This window comes from Prenolepis imparis, unplaced genomic scaffold (assembly GCF_030444845.1).
Source record: "Prenolepis imparis isolate NDT839.2.m4 unplaced genomic scaffold, iyPreImpa1.0 SCAF_14, whole genome shotgun sequence".
NCBI lineage: Eukaryota > Metazoa > Arthropoda > Insecta > Hymenoptera > Formicidae > Prenolepis > Prenolepis imparis.
In genome coordinates, this window is record NW_028141172.1 from 4,695,765 (window position 1) to 4,713,600 (window position 17,836).

General features: G+C 27.0%; 2 protein-coding genes across 3 annotated transcripts; both read right to left on the reverse strand.

Moving 5' to 3' along the window:
- Positions 1 to 37: 37 nt before the first annotated feature.
- LOC145945426 (leukocyte elastase inhibitor-like) lies at positions 38 to 3,723 on the reverse strand. Its single transcript, XM_083054419.1, has 4 exons — positions 3,452 to 3,723; positions 2,374 to 2,603; positions 1,560 to 1,923; positions 38 to 910 (listed from the first exon to the last, which is right to left on the reverse strand). Exons 1-4 carry the CDS (start codon positions 3,519 to 3,521, stop codon positions 327 to 329), a joined length of 1,248 nt encoding a protein of 415 aa, XP_082910545.1. The 5' UTR covers positions 3,522 to 3,723; the 3' UTR covers positions 38 to 326.
- A 6,262-nt stretch (positions 3,724 to 9,985) lies between these two features.
- On the reverse strand, positions 9,986 to 14,048 carry LOC145945266 (serpin B13-like). 2 transcript variants are annotated; one of them, XM_083054153.1, is made up of 7 exons: positions 13,943 to 14,048; positions 13,768 to 13,821; positions 13,606 to 13,659; positions 13,444 to 13,497; positions 12,375 to 12,610; positions 11,505 to 11,832; positions 9,986 to 10,863 (listed from the first exon to the last, which is right to left on the reverse strand). In XM_083054153.1, exons 2-7 carry the CDS (start codon positions 13,814 to 13,816, stop codon positions 10,253 to 10,255), a joined length of 1,332 nt encoding a protein of 443 aa, XP_082910279.1. In that variant the 5' UTR covers positions 13,817 to 13,821; positions 13,943 to 14,048; the 3' UTR covers positions 9,986 to 10,252. The 2 variants fall into 2 exon arrangements, with proteins under 2 accessions (XP_082910279.1, XP_082910278.1); XM_083054152.1 differs by having other exon boundaries at positions 13,768 to 14,048.
- Between the last annotated feature and the right edge of the window lie 3,788 nt (positions 14,049 to 17,836).

The following is a 17,836-nucleotide window of genomic DNA, read 5'->3' on the forward strand; positions in this document are numbered from 1 at the left end:
AGATTTTTGAAGACTACGAGCATTTCTCTCTTTCTCGAATTCCAAAATCCAAAATTTAATGGCAAGCAGACATTAACTTTGAATGACAAAGAGATTAATTTATTTTCTTAAGCTACAATGATTACGAACATAAGTTTCTGTAATAAAATATATCGAGAATAAAATATAATGCATCTTAACTCAAATTGATAAAAAGTTAAATCGAGAAAGAGGAATAATGTAGCTTTGATAATTACATCATTTTCCAATAACTATGCCTCTGTCACTGCCGTTTCTTATAATCGACTCGTTTAATTCTGAAATTAATTTTTATGCGGCAATCTAAATTAGAGATTGGACTCGGGTTCTATATTAAAAGAACCTATAAAGAAGATTTCTTCAATTTCCTTCCCATAGATGAACCAGACGAACGGAAAATTGTAATTCACTCCGACTATATCGGTGCTCGGTAACGATACTTGATCTGTGCAGAACACGTTGATTCCACCCCCGACGGTGTTCTCTTTCGTGACCTTGACACGAGCACGATGCACAGCTTTGGCTACGTGCTCATTGTTTTCTCTACTACGACTTCCCAGATAGATTGCGCCGGGCATGAATAATTGTTCGGCATCTAGAGCTTTCAACAGCTCACGGATGTTCACATTATTTTCCACCTCGAAGGTCGGCCATGTCGAGAGATCTATATCATCTTCTGATGTCGTATTATTATGTAGCAGATTTCGCAACTTACAAGCATTCTCAGTGGTGTACAATCGATGAACTAATTTAAGAATGTCAGTGGTGTTGATATCATCTTTGACCGTCCATTTATTTTCGACTGATGATGCAGGTATCAACACGTACAGCGATGTGTCACTACTCTCGTAGGAGAATTCGCTTACGTGCATTTCAAATTCGGGAGCGAAGACTAAGAAAAAAAAAAACATTTATAATATGAAGAGCAGCAAGAAAGATGTTCAGAATAAAGAAATCAATGAAATTGATAATACATTTAGTTATTGAAAATAAAACATTACTAAATTGATTAAACATATTTTAATTTAGTATTAAAAAAATAGAAAGTAAAACAAATTACAAGATTAATATTTTTAACAATTTCAAACATTTAGCAGCAATTTATATTATTCTTTTACCAATTATTACAAATTAAACCATTTGACAAGGTATAATTTTTCATTTTTTATTAATGAATGGGTATCCGGGTACCAAATGCGCATTTTCCATACATTGTACTGTGACAATTTCTTTATAACAATTGCTGCACATCGAATATTCTTTTCCGTTATGTCTTCTAAGTTTTTCAAGTAATATAGTATATTATATTTATATTTTATTTCAAATAAAAAAAAAAGAATTCAAACACTTTTTAAATACTTAAAGAGATTTGTTAGAACACCCAGACACTCGTTATTTGACAGAATGATTAAAGCCGCGTGTCTTTTACGAAATAAAATATGTTTACAAAATATAATTTGTTTATAATTAATTTAAAAAGTTTGATTATTAAATAGATTATGGTAAGTAAAAGAGTTAAAATAATGAGATAGTATGCTTACAGCTTTTGCGCTTTTGTTTGTTAAGAAAAGTCGATACTGTTGGTGCGTCAGGGTGACAGGCTGTTGAAATTCCTTCGAATCTTTTATTATTAAAACAAAATATATTTGTCAATATAAATTCCATGTCTTTGCTGTCTTCGTTCAATTGCACGGGATTACAAATGTTCTTTGTATAAAGTTTCATATATTTATTAATGATATTTATTTTTCTGTGCGTAGAGTTGACAAAATTTATTCGTGCTGACCATGTGAAAGGATAACTCTTCTCCAAATTTTCAAAATATTCTGTATCTTTTTTAACCCAACAAAAACAGTAATCCTTATAATAAGAAGAACTCTTCTTTGCATATTTATCTAACTGAACCTATCAAGAAAAAATATAAGTGAGAACTTCATTTATTCGAATTAAAAAACTTTTGTCATTTTTGAAACGCTTTATTAAAGGTTTTATTCTCATATGCATTATCGTATGTGTGTGTGTTATATTCTAATAAATAATTAAATCACTTCATTTAAATTAACGTAAAGGAACAAATAGTCAAATGTGTCAAAATATTTCAATTAGCAAATCTCCGTATTTTATTAAAAAGCTATTCATTAAAAGATTGCTTAATGACAAATTTGAGATTTCAAAGAATTTCAAGAATTTTCACTTTTCTTAAAATTATATGTCATCGTTATTACCGTTTAAAAAACCACTCTAAAGTTATAAAGTTATTTTTATATAATTTTATATAATCTAGAATGTAAATTTTGAATCTTTTTCCATTATTATATGTAGCATTTTATTCAAAATTGCGTAAGAATTATTTACCTTTTTTTTTGTTATATACCAAACATAATCTATCAATTCAGATTTGGTAAAATCTGCTAAATCCAGAATCTGTCTTAGACACATTTCAATGTCACCATTAATCGCTAAATAAATTATGAGAAGTCCATTATACAGGCTATGCGGACATAAGACCATATTTTCCTCGAAATGCAAAGATTTACGCAGACATTTCAGCGCAAACTGGAAACGCCTCATCTTTATTCTATCATCTAGCGAATATAAAAGTTAAAAAAAAATGTTCAATCAAATAGAAGAAATAAAAAATATTACAATAAAACAGTAATTTAATTATAATGCAACTTTTAATAAAAATTAATTAATAAATTATAACAATTAACAATATATGTAAATAAAAAATACGTTAAATGCAAAAACAATGTGTCGAAATTCACTTATTCAATTATCTTGCATACGTAAAGATAAATTTTATTACACTTTTACTTTTAATTTTATCGCAATGCGATAAAATCAACAATAAACATAAAACAATAGAAAGAAAAAAAGTAAAAAAGATTTGCACATGTATTCCTACGTTTACTAAAATGAATATATTTGCCTAATACCTAACTTTGTACATATAAACTCGAGAAACCGTATTTTACTTATATTTCCGACAAATAAAATAAACACAAATTTGAGATAAATAGATTATTACTGGTGAAACATGAAAGTAATATTTAATTTGAAACAATAAAGAAATTATGTTCTGCAATATAATTTTATCTATCTCTTTTATTTACTCAAATATGTTTTTTGCCGCTCTGACAAGGTCATATTTTAAACTTATTTTGTGTATGTCTAAAATTTGATAATTCGCTAATACATGCTTAATGCTAGCAGAAGTCGATTTCGGAAAAAAAGTACACGATTAATCGAATTTAACGTAATGCATGACTCAAGTGATGGCCATTAAATTTTATCCAAACGTAAATTTACAACAATATATGAAATAATAATAGAAAAAAATATTAGCCTTTTAACGTATATTTCAGCTTATTATCAATTCGACAAATGGAATGCAGTATTACATAATTTTATACAAAATCTTTGGACTTACAGATCGATTTGAAATTTTTATCCTCTTCAGCCTTCTCAGCGGATTTTGCTTGATTTAAATTCTCACTCATTCTGTCTAAAAACGTTACAACAAAAGCACAGATAAACGCACAATTCTTTTATTTAAAGCTTATCACAATATTATTTAGCAATTTTTCTTTTCACGTATTTTGTTCCACCGATTATTAATTATCGTTGATTTCGGATGTGGTTTTCTTCGCGGAAAGTTGAATCTATAGTGAAATAATTTCGTCCGCTCGATATAACTTCGTCTGTGATTTTACTGACTTTCAAACTGAAAGCTTTTAAATCTGAAGCCGTTCTCTGGCTTGATATTTCATCTCCTTGACAAAAGAAAATATTACTGTCAGGATCATAACATGCGGAAATAAACACGCACGAATACACAGACACATTCACATACTCTCAAATACGTATTGTATATTATAAGAAACATATTATTTGATTTTAGTCAAAAATTCAGAATTTATTAAAAAATTTAATTATAAAAATATTATATCGGGATACAAATATATTATAAATATAAATATAAATTAATAAATAGATAAAAAAAATTCAAAGACGAGGTTGATGGATTATTATTGATAAAAAACTTAAAAGTAATATTTAATTTGTATAACAATGGAGAAAAAATTTATATTCTGCGATATACTTTTATCTAATTTTTTTATTTACTAAATTATACCTTCTGTTATGTACGTTGACGAGAGTATAAAAAAGACTTAAAATTAAATTTCGTTTGTATATATTTAAAACTCGAAATAATTTACTAAAATATAGTTAATGTTAAAAGATTTCGAAAAAAATACATGACTATTCGAATATATCGAAAGGCCCACCAAGTAATGCTACTAAATTTAATCGAAATGTAAATTGAGTCGACAACAATATATAAAATTATAACACAAAAAAATTGTGTAGCAACGTATATTTTATATCATTATCTATTCAAAACAACTGCGAAATTACATTTTAATTAAAATTTTATACAAGAATATTTCTCCTTATATAAAAACGTTTCCAGGTTTTATTTAATTCTTTTATTTATATTATAGTTTTGATCGCAATATTATTTAGCAATTATAATCTTGGCCGTATTCTTAATTATCTTTGCTAATCATTATCAATACACGGATATAATTTTTTTGCGGGTGATTAAACCGAATATGAAATCATTAAGTTCTTATAATAATTTTTTATCTGAAATTCTTATAAACAATTTTCAAATCTGAAACTGTTCTCTCGCTTTATATTTTATCATAAGCGAAAGAAAATCTATCTTTTAGAATTATATAAAACACACACACAAAAAAGTCAAAACGTATTATTTTAATATCTTTCAAAATTTATTATTATATAAATATGCGTTATCTCATACATGGTGGTACAATTATGAAAATATAAATTAATAAATAGATACCTATATAAGTATATGGGTATATAGCATAGGTATAATATATGACAAAGATAAAATATCCATCGAATCTCTTATAGCGAATTCAGTTGGATGCACTAGTGCGCACTGGTGCACATTAAAGAAAATTTTGTACACAAATTTATAATAAAATAAGTAATGAAAACAGCAAGATAATTTATAATAGTACGAGTTATTATTATCACTATTTGTATTGAACAATAATAATATATTAGCTCTCAGTATTAATTATTATTCTTATTTTTTTAAATTACTTTGCCATTGTATTTCGATGTAATTTAGTAGCCATCACGCTTGACGAGTCTTGCAATTTGTTAGATTGAAATACTCTAGACTCACGTAATTTTTGAAGAAATCTGGTAGTATTAACTATATTATAGTGAATTGTGTCGTCTTTAACATATACACAATAAGTTTAATTTTAAAATACTTCCTCAGCTTTCATTGCAGAAACTATATTGAAAAGAACGTTAGAATTAAATAGAACCACTGTAGATTGTAATTATTCTTTTATTAAACATTAAAAATTACTTTTAGTTATATTAATAATAAATCTATCGAAAAATTTTGCGTTAATTCCATTTGTTGGAAATATAAGTGAAGCACTGTTTGAATTTGTTAGGTATTAAACAAAGTTTAATTAAATGCATAATTCTTTTATCGTAAACGATATAACAAAATTGCGAATCTTTCAAAGATTTTTTAAAAGACAACTCAGAAAATTATGCTTAATCCGCACAATCAGTTAAACGCAGTTCATAAATAAGAAAATAAGAAAATAAGTAACTATTTTCTGCAGTTCTTTTTTTTTACATTGACGATTCTATCCAACTTGTTCTATTAAAATATTCATGGATGGTAAGACCAAGTCAAAAGGCAGCTTTAGATTTGTATAGAAAAATTTTAGACGACGAAAACGTACAAAAGATTTAAGTCAGATCCGATTCAATTTTTCGCGCACAAATTACATTCGACAACAACATACACGTATGTCTCATCATAATATAAATAAATAAAAGTAGCAGCTACATGATATCGAGATACAAACAGCAGAGAAAGTTTGACACGATTTTGCTACTGTATAGTCTAAAATAAAGCTGGAAGATATAAAGATGAATAACGGCGAGAAAAAATCTTTTACAAAAAATTTAATTCCGATTTCACAAACAGATAGTTAACATATACAGCGCTAATTTTTTTTGTGTTATATTATTTTTTAACATACTGTTCTTTGATAATTTTATACATTTTGATATAATTTAGTGAACATTGCATAGCGAGCATCGCGATTTGTTAGATTTAGAATAAAGTCGCGTACATTATTTCAAAGTCTCTGCTTGGATTAACTATATTTTAGAGAATCTCTCGTTTCGTGTTTTAGGTATACACAGATATATAAAATAAATTCAATTTTATGACACTTTTACAATGTAAACGACAGAAACATTATTCCAATAAATGTCAGATTTTTAGAAATTTATTAATTTATTTCATATAATATTATTGCAGAATATAAATTTCTTCATTATTAAGTATTAAATATTACTATTAAATTTTATCAATAATTGTCGACTAATTTCGAATTTTGCGTTTATTTTACTTGCTGAAAATATAATCAACATATTGTTAAAAAGTTTGTTACATATTTAACAAAGTTTGACATGTTAGTAAATATATGTAAGCATATATTTATAAATCAATTGAATTGACTTGCATCATATATTTTGTGCGCAATATACTTTATAAACAACTTCTGTTACAAATTTGGATGGCAATGAAATAATCGTTTGGTCATTTAAATTTAATGTGTGCATGTATTAAATTTATGAATTTATGAAACAAAAAAAACTCATATTTCTTTAGAGTTGCAATAAAACAAAATTAAATGTATCATTCTCACTTAAATATGTGAACCATATGCGATGTCTTTAACACTATTAATTTTACTATAATATTGCTATAGTTAATTGGAATATAATTAATGTTTTTATATATTTGATTTATATCTTCTTTTTCAAGATTCAACATTAACAGAATCGTTGAATTTGTGACTACTTTTTTACTGGACGCTATATAAATATATATATTTATATAGGCGTCTATCTATTTTTTTATATTTTCATAATTGTATCACGAAATGTGAGATGACATATATTTATATAATTATAAATAAAATTTGAATTTTTGACATTAATATCAAATTATATCTCTTAATGTTTTGTTAATGTGTATTTGCGAGTGTGTTTGTATTCGTGTGTATATGTATATACATGTTATAATTTTGATAGAATAGTTATCAATCTATAATAAAGAATTAAGCTAGAGAACGGTTTCAGATTTGAAACTGGTACAAGAAAACCTTAAGCAAAGATTTACCAAGAGGATAAAATTATTTCATATTCTTCTCTCAACTACTAGTCCAAAAATTACATCTCACGGCAACGCTAAATAACACTAATAACGGGAGCGAGATTACAGTTGTTAAATGATATTGCAAAGAGATTAAAAAAAAATATTTATGCACGTGGTCCACGCGTTTGTTCCTGTTTTGCTATTATATAAGATTGAAAATAAATCAGAAATACGCAATATTAATTAAAAAATTCAAAGATTCTTTTACAAAATTATGTGTAATTTAGTAATTGATTTATCGAATAAATAATGATAAAGTATATTTTGCTACGCAACTATTTATTTTGTGTTATTATTTTATATATTGTTGTCAAGTAAAGTGAGCAATAACTTTTAATGTGCGCACTAGTGAATCCAACCAAATTCGATATTAATATTAAACCACGAAAAAGATAAAAAAATAGCAAGAAATTATGAAATAGTAATATTTAAATGTGATAAAAAAATTAATAAGAATTACTTTAGGTAAGACACATACTATCTATTTTACATCTAAACTAAATTGTTTAATTGATGTCAAGCAGCATCAATTATTTTTTAATGGGCTAAACAGTTTAGCCAGCCGATATCAAGTCGATAAAATTATTTTAACACTCGATCAAACTTTAATCGACTAAAAGTCGATAGTATGCGCCTACTCTTACTCATAAACAGTTTTATAGCGTATGTCGTTTACTCGTCTACTCCTGAATGCAATTTTAATACAACCATCCTAACGATCGGGCTAGGCAAATTTATTGAAAGCACCGACGAAGAGGATACTTCGACGCAGTTTGTCATAGATCAGCCAGACAAAACGAATAATTGTAATTCACGACGATGTATTTGTTGCTCGCAGAATACTTTGTTTCGCCGATTTATGATAGATTTAACTATTACATTATTCTTTTTATTGGCGTTATTAATAAAAGTTTCCAGCTAGAACTTAATCGCATTACTGTTGTCTTTTGTCATCTTAATATATGCAAGATGCATGCAACTACCAGGCAGCAGATTCTCATCAGTAAAATTATTTTGCTTATAATTATTTAATAAAATTATTTAGCTCGAAGAATCAAATTTTTATCATCGAATCTGATAATGTTTAATTCATGAAGAGGATCATGAACAGATGATTTAAAAATAATATATTATTGAAAGAAAATAAGTATGAATTGCTATTTGTGGCAGCATTAATATCAAAATTAATAGAAAAATTAATAATAAACTAAATGACAAAATTATATACAATAAACTTAGTTACAAACATGATGAAGCATATTTGACATTCTATTTCCTATTAGCACTGCACAATTAATACTATTATAAATTTTGTAAACATTATTTAAATGCATATGTATATAATATATGCATATTATTAATACAATGTTCAATTATGAGAATGGTTATATCGGTCCCAAATATATTTTCCGTTCAAAATTTATGAGGTATATTATAAATAATTACGTATATACATGTATATATTCTTGCATTAGAATTTCTGATTTTTTCATCTTCAGAGCACATTTATAAAATATTGTATACAGATTATAAAACACCCTGCATATTTATGCAGTGAATAATTCATTACCTTATCGAAATTTATCATCTATGGCAACAGAAAATAATATCAGTGTCTTTTAATGAAATCTATTTTTACATTCTTCTCCTCAGTCAATTAAAAAAGCAAGAAATTAATATAACAATAAAATTCCAATGCAAGTATAAATTTACGAGAATCACATAATAAAATATATTCAAAAAGATCTTTAAAGACTACGAGCTTTTCTCTCTTTCTCACGAATTCCGAAAATCCAAAATTTAATGGCAAACATTTAGCTTTGAGGGGCGAAGAGATTAATTTATTTTATTAAGCTACATATGATTAACAGAAGTTAGTAATAGAATAAATAGAAAATAAAATATAATGCATCTTAATTCAAATCGATAAAAAGTTAAATCGAGAAAGAGAGAAAATATAGCTTTGATAATTACATCATTTCCGAATATCTACTTAACTAAATCTGTCACTGTAGTCCGTTTCATAATGTATAATTGACGTTTAATTCTAAAATTAATTTTCATACTATTCTTTAACATAGAAATTGGGTTTGTCGAATTTCTTAAAAGCACCAATAAAAAAGATTTCTTGAAGTTCTTTCGCTTGAACTTCTTCGCCTGGACCTTGAAGTTCTTATAATATACGCATTAATACAAGTTCAAGTTTAAAAGTGGTTATTCTAGTTCCAAATATATATTTTCCGTTAAAAAAAAAAGTTAATGACATATTTATGAAGTATATTATAAATAATTACGTTTATACATGTATACGTTTTTGCATTAGAATTTCTGATTCTTTTTCACATGCAGAACACGCTTATAAAATATAAAGATTGTAAATCACCCTACATATATACACAGTGCATATTAATTCACTGCTTTATCAAAATTTATCATTTATGGCAACAGACAATCGGTGTCTGTTAATGGAAACTGTGTTTTACATTCTTCTTTCTCCTCCAGTCAATTAAAAAAGTAAGAAATTAATATAACAATAAAATTCCAATGGAAGAATAAATTTTACCAGAGAATCATACATATAATAGAATATATTTTCAAGAAGATTTTTGAAGATTACGAGATTTTCTCTCTTTTTCGATTTCCAAAAATCGAAAAATTTAATGGCACACAAACATTAACTTTAAATGATAAAGAAATTAATTTATTTTATTAAGCTACATACGATTAACAGAAGTTGGTCATATTAGAAAATATATTAAACAAATATAATGCATTAACTCAAATTGACAAAATGGTTGAATCGAGAAAGAGGAAAAAAATATAACTTTGATAATTACATTATTTGGTATTAACTATATAACTAAATCTGTTACTCTAGTATGTTTTATGGTGTATAACTGAATCATGTAATTCTGAAATTAATTTTTATACATCTTAGAAATTGGGCTCGATGAATTTATTAAAAGTACCGATAAAGAAGATTTCGTGAAGTTCCTTGTGATAGATTAACCAAATGAATGGAGAATTACAATTCACCTCGCCTATCTTAATATTCCTCTGTAAGGACTGTTGTTTCGTGTAGATCACGTTGATTCCACCCGCGAGGGTGTTCTCTTTCGTGACCTTGACATGAGCACGGTGCAGAAATTCGGCCTTGTGCACACTGGTTTCTCTACAAGAACTTCCCATATAGATTTCGCCGGGCATGTATAATTGTTCGAGGCCTAGAGCTTCCAACAGTTCACGGATTTTCAGATTTCTTTCCACCTCGAAGGTCGGCCATGTCAAGAGGTCTGCATTATCATCTTCTGACGTCAAAAGGCCTGTATCATCTCCTTCTGATGTCATATTTAGCAGACTCCGCAACGTAGAGGTTGGAATATTGGCCATTTGTTTGATCAAATCGCAAATATCAGTGTCGGTGATATTTTCTTTGATCGTCCATTTATCTTTGATTAATGAAGCAGGTAACAACACGTACAGCGATGTGTAACCACTCTCGTAGGGGAATTCGGTCACGTGCATGCTAAAATCGTGCCAGAAGACTGAAAACAGAAAAACATTTACAATATGAAGAGCAGCAAAAGATGGTCAGAATAGATAAATCAATGAAATCGGAAATACATTTGGTTATTGAGTATAAAACATTTTCAAATATACACATTTTAATTTAGTATTAAAAAATAAAAAATAAAACAAATTACAAGATTAATGTTTTTAACAATTTCAAACGTTTAGCAACAGTTTATATTATTCTAAAATTTACCATTTATTACAAATTAAACCATTCGTCAATTCATTATTTGTTATTTTTTTATTAATTATAATAAATATCCGGAATATCAAATGCAAATTTTTCATACATTGTACTGTGATAATTTTTTTTATAGCAGTTGCTGCACATTAAATATTCTTTTCCGTTATGTCTTTTAAGTTTTTTAAGTACAAAGGTATTATATTTATATTTCATTTCAAGTGGAAAAAAAATTCCAACATCTTTTTAATACTTAAAGTTTGTTAAGACACCCAGGCACTCGTTATTTGACAGAATAATTAAAGCCGGGTGTCTTTTACAAAATAAAATATGTTCACAAAATATAATTTGTTTATGATTAATTGAAAAAGTTTGATTATTATATAGATTATGGTAAGTAAAAGAGTTAAAATAAAGAGATAGCATGCTTACAGCTTTTGCGCTTTCGTCTGTCAGGAGTTATCAATGCTGTTGAAATTTCGAATTTTTGTTGATCGAAATAGAGTATATTTGTCAATATAAGTTCCATATTTTCGCACAAATTGTTTAATTGCACGGGATGAGAAATGTGCCCCTCCGTTTCTATTTCAATAAATTGATTAATGTTGCTTATTTCCTCGAACGGAGAATCGTTAAAATTTACTTTCACACATGTGTCGAAATGAAAACTCTGCTTAAATTTTTCAAAATATCCTGTATCTTTGTTAAGCCAACAATGACAGTCATTCATATCAAAACGTGAGTTTGAATATTGTTGTAACTGTAAATATCAAGAAAAAAAATATAAGAGAGTAAAAACTTCATTTATTCCAAATAAAAAAAATTTTGTCAGTTTTAAATCGCTTTATTAAAGGTTTTATTCTTATATGCATTATTTTATGTGTGTGTGCGTATTATATGCTCTAATAAATAGTTAAATTACCTTAGTTAAATTCATTTAAATAAACAAATAGATGTATTAAAATGTTTCAATAAGCTACGTCTCTGTATTTTGTTAAAAAGCTATTCATTGAAAGGTTGCTCAATAACAAATTTGAGACTTCAAAGAATTTCGAAAACTTTGTACTTCTCTTAAAATTATATTTGTATTTTTATGTCGCTATTAACGCTTAATAAACCACTCTTTTAGAGTTGCAAAGTTTGCGTTCGATAAAATTGTTCGTACATGTGTGTGTGTGTGTGTGTGTGTGTGTGTGTGTGTAATGTTATATATTGCATCTAGGATGCAAATTTTGAATGTTTTTCCATTATTGTATGTATCATTTTTTTTTTTTTTTGCAAAAATGCGTAAGAATTATTTACCTCCGTGTCATATTTTTTTTTAATATATTTTATCAACTCAGATTTGCTAGAATTTGGTAAATAAAGAATGCGTCTTAGGCGCCTCTCAATGTCATCACTGACCATTAAATAAATTATGAGAAGTGCATCATACAGGCTATACGGACATAAGACAGCATTTCTCTGCGGCTTGATTTGCATCATTTGATGCAGACATTGCATCGCAAATTTGAAACGCCTCATCTTCATTCTAAAATCTAGCAAATATAAAAGTTAAAAAAAAATTTAATAGAAAAAATAAAAAATATTACAAAAAGAAAGAAATTCAATTATAATGACTTTTAATTAAAATTAATTAATAAATTATAACAATTAACAATATATATAAATGAAAAATACGTTAAATGCAATGCAATGTATCGAAATTTATTCATTCAATTATTTAGCATATGTAAAGATAAATTTTATTACATTTACTTTCAATTTTATACTTGCAATACGATCAACAATATACATAAAATTACAATAGAAAGAAAAAAAGTAAAGGTAATTTGCAAATGTATTTTTACCTTTTCTAAAATGAATTTATTTGAACATTAAACTAATACCTTTGTCTAATACAAACTCAAAAACCAGTATTTTACTTATATTTCCGACAAGTGAAGTAAACAAATTTGAGATAGATGGATTATTACTGATAAAACTTGAAAATAAAATTTAATTTGTAACAATGAAGAAATTATGTTCTGTAATATAATTTTATCTATCTCTTTCATTTACTTAGATATACTTCTCGCCGTGTACGCTGACAAGGTCGTATCTTAAACTTATTTTGTGTATATTTAAAACTCGATACATTTTGCTAATATATGCTTAATGCTAGCAGATTTCGAAGAAAGTACGCGATTTGAATCTAACGTAATGCAAAACTCACCAAGTGATGGCCACTAAATTTTATCCAAATGTGAATTCAAACAATATATGAAATAATAACACAAAAGGATATTAGCATCTTAACATATACTTTAGATCATTATCGACAAATAGACTGCAAAATTACATAATTTTATACAAAAATCTTAGGACTTACTCTTTGATTCGAAATCATCATCCCTGTCAGCCTCCTCAAGGAATTCCGTTGGATCTAAATTATTATTTATCACGTTTAAATACATTACAACAAAAGCACAGATAAACGCGAAAACGCACAATTCTTTAATTTAATAGCTTATCACAATATTATTTAGCTTACCCTTCGATTCGAAAGCATTATCCTCTTCAGCCTTCTTAAAAAATTCCGGTTGATCTAAATTATTATTTATCACGTTTAAATATATTACAACAAAAGCACAGATAAATGCGAAAACGCACAATTTTTTTATTTAATAGCTTATCGCAATATTATTTAGCTTACTCTTCAATTTGAAATCAATATCCTGTTCAGTCTTCTCAAGGAATTCCATTTGATCTGAATAATTATTTATCACGTTTAAATTCATTACGACAAAAGCACAGATAAACGCGAAAACGCACGATTCTTTTATTTAATAGCTTATCGCAATATTATTTAGCAATTTTTCTTTTCTCACTTATTTTCTCTCACGTATTATTAATTATCGTTGATTTCGGGCGTGATTTTATTTTACGGAAAATTGAATCTATAGTGTGAAATAATTTCGTCCGCTCGATATACCTTCGTCTGTGATTCTGTTGAATAACTTTCAAATCTCAAGCCGTTCTCTGGCTTTACATTTCATCCTTGACGAAGGAAAACATTACTGTCAGGATCATAACATACAGAAATAATGTACGAATACATACACACACACACATACACTTTCAGGTACATACATTATATATATATATATATATATATATATATGAAACATACCATTTGATTTTGATGTAAAAAATTCAGAATTTATTTATAAAATTTATATAATTATAAAAATATTTGGCATCTCATTATATTTTATAAATATATAATATATTAATATATAAAAAATATATTATAAACAATGTATTATAAATATAAATGAATAAATAGACAAAAATTTCAAATTCGAGGTTCATGTATTTTATTATTGGTAAAACTTGAAAGTAAAATTTAATTTGTGACAAAATAAAAAAATTATATTGTGCAATACTTTTATCTAATTCTTTTATTTATTACATTATACTTTCCGTCGCATATACGCTGACGAGATTATATCTTGAAATTAAATTTCTTTTGTGTATATTTAAAACTCGAAACGATTCACTAAAATACAATTAATGTTAAGAGATTTCGAAAAAAAAGTCGTGACTATTCGAATATAATGAATTTCAAGGCGCACAAAGTGATGGCCACTCTACAATTGAATTGTAAATTGACTTGACAACAATATATAAATTAAAAAATAATAACACAAAAAAATATTTGTGTAGCAGTGCATATTTTATATCATTATCTATTCGATAAAACAACTGCAAAATTACATTTTAATTAAAATTTTATACAAGAATATTTGTACTTACCCTTATGTAAAAATGTTTCCAGGTTTTATTTCATTCTTTTTGCACAATTCTTTTATTTAGTAGTTTTGATCGCAATATTATTTAGCAATTGTAATCTTGCCCGCGTATTCTTAATTATCTTTGCTAATTATCAATACATGGATATAATTTTTTTGTGGAAGATTGAACCGAGTATGAAATCATTAATTCTTCTTGACAATTCTTCATCTGAAATTTTTTTAAACAATTTTTAAATCTGAAGCTGCTTTTCGCTTTATATTTCATCATAAACGGAAGAAAATCTGTCTTTTAAAATCATATAAAACACACACACACAGACAAATAGATACACACAAGAAACATCAAAACGTATTATTTGATTTTAATGTTAAATTTCAGAATTTATTATTATATAAATGTACGTAATCTCATACATTGTGGTACAATTACGAAAATATAACTAAGTAGATATATTAATATAAAGTTTAGGTATAATATGATAAAAATAGAAGTCCATTGAATCTTTTATAGCGAATTTAGTTGAATGCACTAGTGCGTACTGGTGCATATTAAATTATCGTACACAAATTTAAAATAGAATAATAAAAACAGCAAGATATTCATAATAATACAGTTATTATCAACTCTTCTTATTGAACAATAATATACTGTCTCTTATTATTAATTATATTACTTTTTCAATTATTTTGCCATTGTGTGTGCAATAACATTAATATGCATCAGTGGATCCAACTGAATTCACTGTTAATATTGGACCATAAAAAAAGATAAAAAAGTAAGAAATTATGAAATAGTAATATTTAAATGCGATAAAGAATTAAGAATAATTACTTTATCCAAGACGCATACTATCTATTTTACATCTAAATTAAATATTTTAATCAATGTCAAGCAGCATCAACTATTTTATAATGGACAAATAGTTTAGCCGATATCAAGTAGATGAAACTATTTGCATTCTCATAATAATTAATAGCTTTTTAACGCTCGATTCAACTTTAATCGATTAAAAGTCGACAGTATGCACCTAGTCTTACTCATCACCGTTTCATAGCGTATGTCGTCTACTCGTCTACTCCTGAACTCAATTTTCCTACGACCATCTATCTTAAGAATCGGGCTTAGCAAATTTATTGAAAGCACCGACAAAGTCGATACTTTGATTCAGTCTGTCATAGATCAGCCAGACAAACGGATGATTGTAATTCACCTTACGGTATTTGATACGGTTCGAAGAGTGCTCTTGTCCGCTGTAGATCAAGGTGATCGCACCTGCGGCGATGTTCTCTTCCGTGACCTTGACGCGAGAACGGTGCACGACATTGCCAGGACGCACACTGGCTTTGAAACACGTGAAGCCATTGTCCACATCAATCGCTTCGACCTTCAACAAATCCTCGGCACCTAGTACTTGCAGCAGGTCACGGATTTCCAGATCTTTTTCCATCTCGAAGATCGGCCATGTCAGGAGGTCTGTATTATCTTCTGATGACATATTATCATGTAGCAGATTCCACAACATGCGCATTCCTTTCTTGGTTGTCAGTCGTTGAATCAAAGCGGAAATATCAGCGTTGGTGATATCCTTTTTGATCATCCATTTATTTGAGATTGATGAAGCAGGTAACAACACGAACAGCGACATAGTATAGTTCTCGTAGGGAAACTTGCTCACGTGCATCCTTAATTTTTGACAGAAAACTGAAAAAAAATATTGAGATATTGAAAACAGCAAAAAGTAGTCAAGTTATATCAATAAAATCGGAAATGCAATCAGATTTTGCGTATAAAATATCAAGTGTCTTTGAGAATTTGTATAATATTTCATATTTTCAAGTATTAAAAATAATTTGCTTAAACACATTTTGATGAAATGTTAGACTGTTGAAGATGAAATAAGTAGCAAAGCGATAAAAGAAATAGAATCACGTTTATATCAAATTCAAACATTTATTAACAATTTTCATTTTACTTGAATTTAACTCTTTCGTCAATTGAATTATTTTTTAAATTTTTATCTTTGAGAATTTGTATAATATTTCATATTCTCAAGTATTAAAAATAATTTGCTTAAACACATTTTGATGAAATGTTAGACTGTTGAAGATGAAATAAGTAGCAAAGCGGTAAAAGAAATAGAATCACGTTTATATCAAATTCAAACATTTATTAACAATTTTCATTTGACTTAAATTTAACTCTTTCGTCAATTGAATTATTTTTTAAATTTTTATCTTTGAGAATTTGTATAATATTTCATATTCTCAAGTATTAAAAATAATTTGCTTAAACACATTTTGATGAAATGTTAGACTGTTGAAGATGAAATAAGTAGCAAAGCGGTAAAAGAAATAGAATCACGTTTATATCAAATTCAAACATTTATTAACAATTTTCATTTGACTTAAATTTAACTTTTTCGTCAATTAAATTATTTTTTAAATTTTTATCAATGTATGGGTATCCAAGTATTAAAACTGTGTCTTTTTCATACTTTATGCCGTGACAATTTATTTATAGCAGTTACTATATATTTTTTTTTTCTGTCGTGTTTCTAAAGGTTTCGGAATACAAAGGAATATTATTTTTATTTTATTTTGGACAAAAAGAAATTCCGACAAACTTTTAACATTTAAAGTTTCTTAGGATATCCGCGAGTATCCGTTAATTTACAGAACATTTAAAGTATGTCCTTTACAAAATAAAATACGTCTTTAAAATATAATTTGTTGACAAATGATTTAAAAAATTAGATTATTAAAGGGTTTATAATATAATATTTAAAAAAGGTAACATGAAAAGATGGTATGCTTACAGCTTTTGCGCTTTTGTTTTTCAGAAGCAGTCGTTGAAATTGGTAAATTTTGAACTTTGAAACAATGCGTGGTCATTGCAATAAAGTTAATATCTCTTCTGACGTGTAATTTCACGGGCTCGCGAATATAATTTCCTACCGCTTTTTTTAT

What these genes read in the sequence shown, in the direction of transcription:
- LOC145945426 (XM_083054419.1), bottom strand. Translation starts at nt 3,521, where the DNA reads ATGAGTGAGAATTTAAATCAAGCAAAATCCGCTGAGAAGGCTGAAGAG. An exon ending in GGTATATAACAAAAAAAAAG is followed by an intron (nt 1,924 to 2,373) that starts GTAAATAATTCT and finishes TTTTCTTGATAG; the next exon opens with GTTCAGTTAGATAAATATGC. An exon ending in CAAACAAAAGCGCAAAAGCT is followed by an intron (nt 911 to 1,559) that starts GTAAGCATACTA and finishes TTTTTTTCTTAG; the next exon opens with TCTTCGCTCCCGAATTTGAA.
- LOC145945266 (XM_083054152.1), bottom strand. Translation starts at nt 13,852, where the DNA reads ATGAATTTAAACGTGATAAATAATTATTCAGATCAAATGGAATTCCTT. An exon ending in TAATGCTTTCGAATCGAAGG is followed by an intron (nt 13,498 to 13,605) that starts GTAAGCTAAATA and finishes ATAATAATTTAG; the next exon opens with ATCCAACGGAATTCCTTGAG. An exon ending in TGATGATTTCGAATCAAAGA is followed by an intron (nt 12,611 to 13,443) that starts GTAAGTCCTAAG and finishes TATATTTGCTAG; the next exon opens with ATTTTAGAATGAAGATGAGG.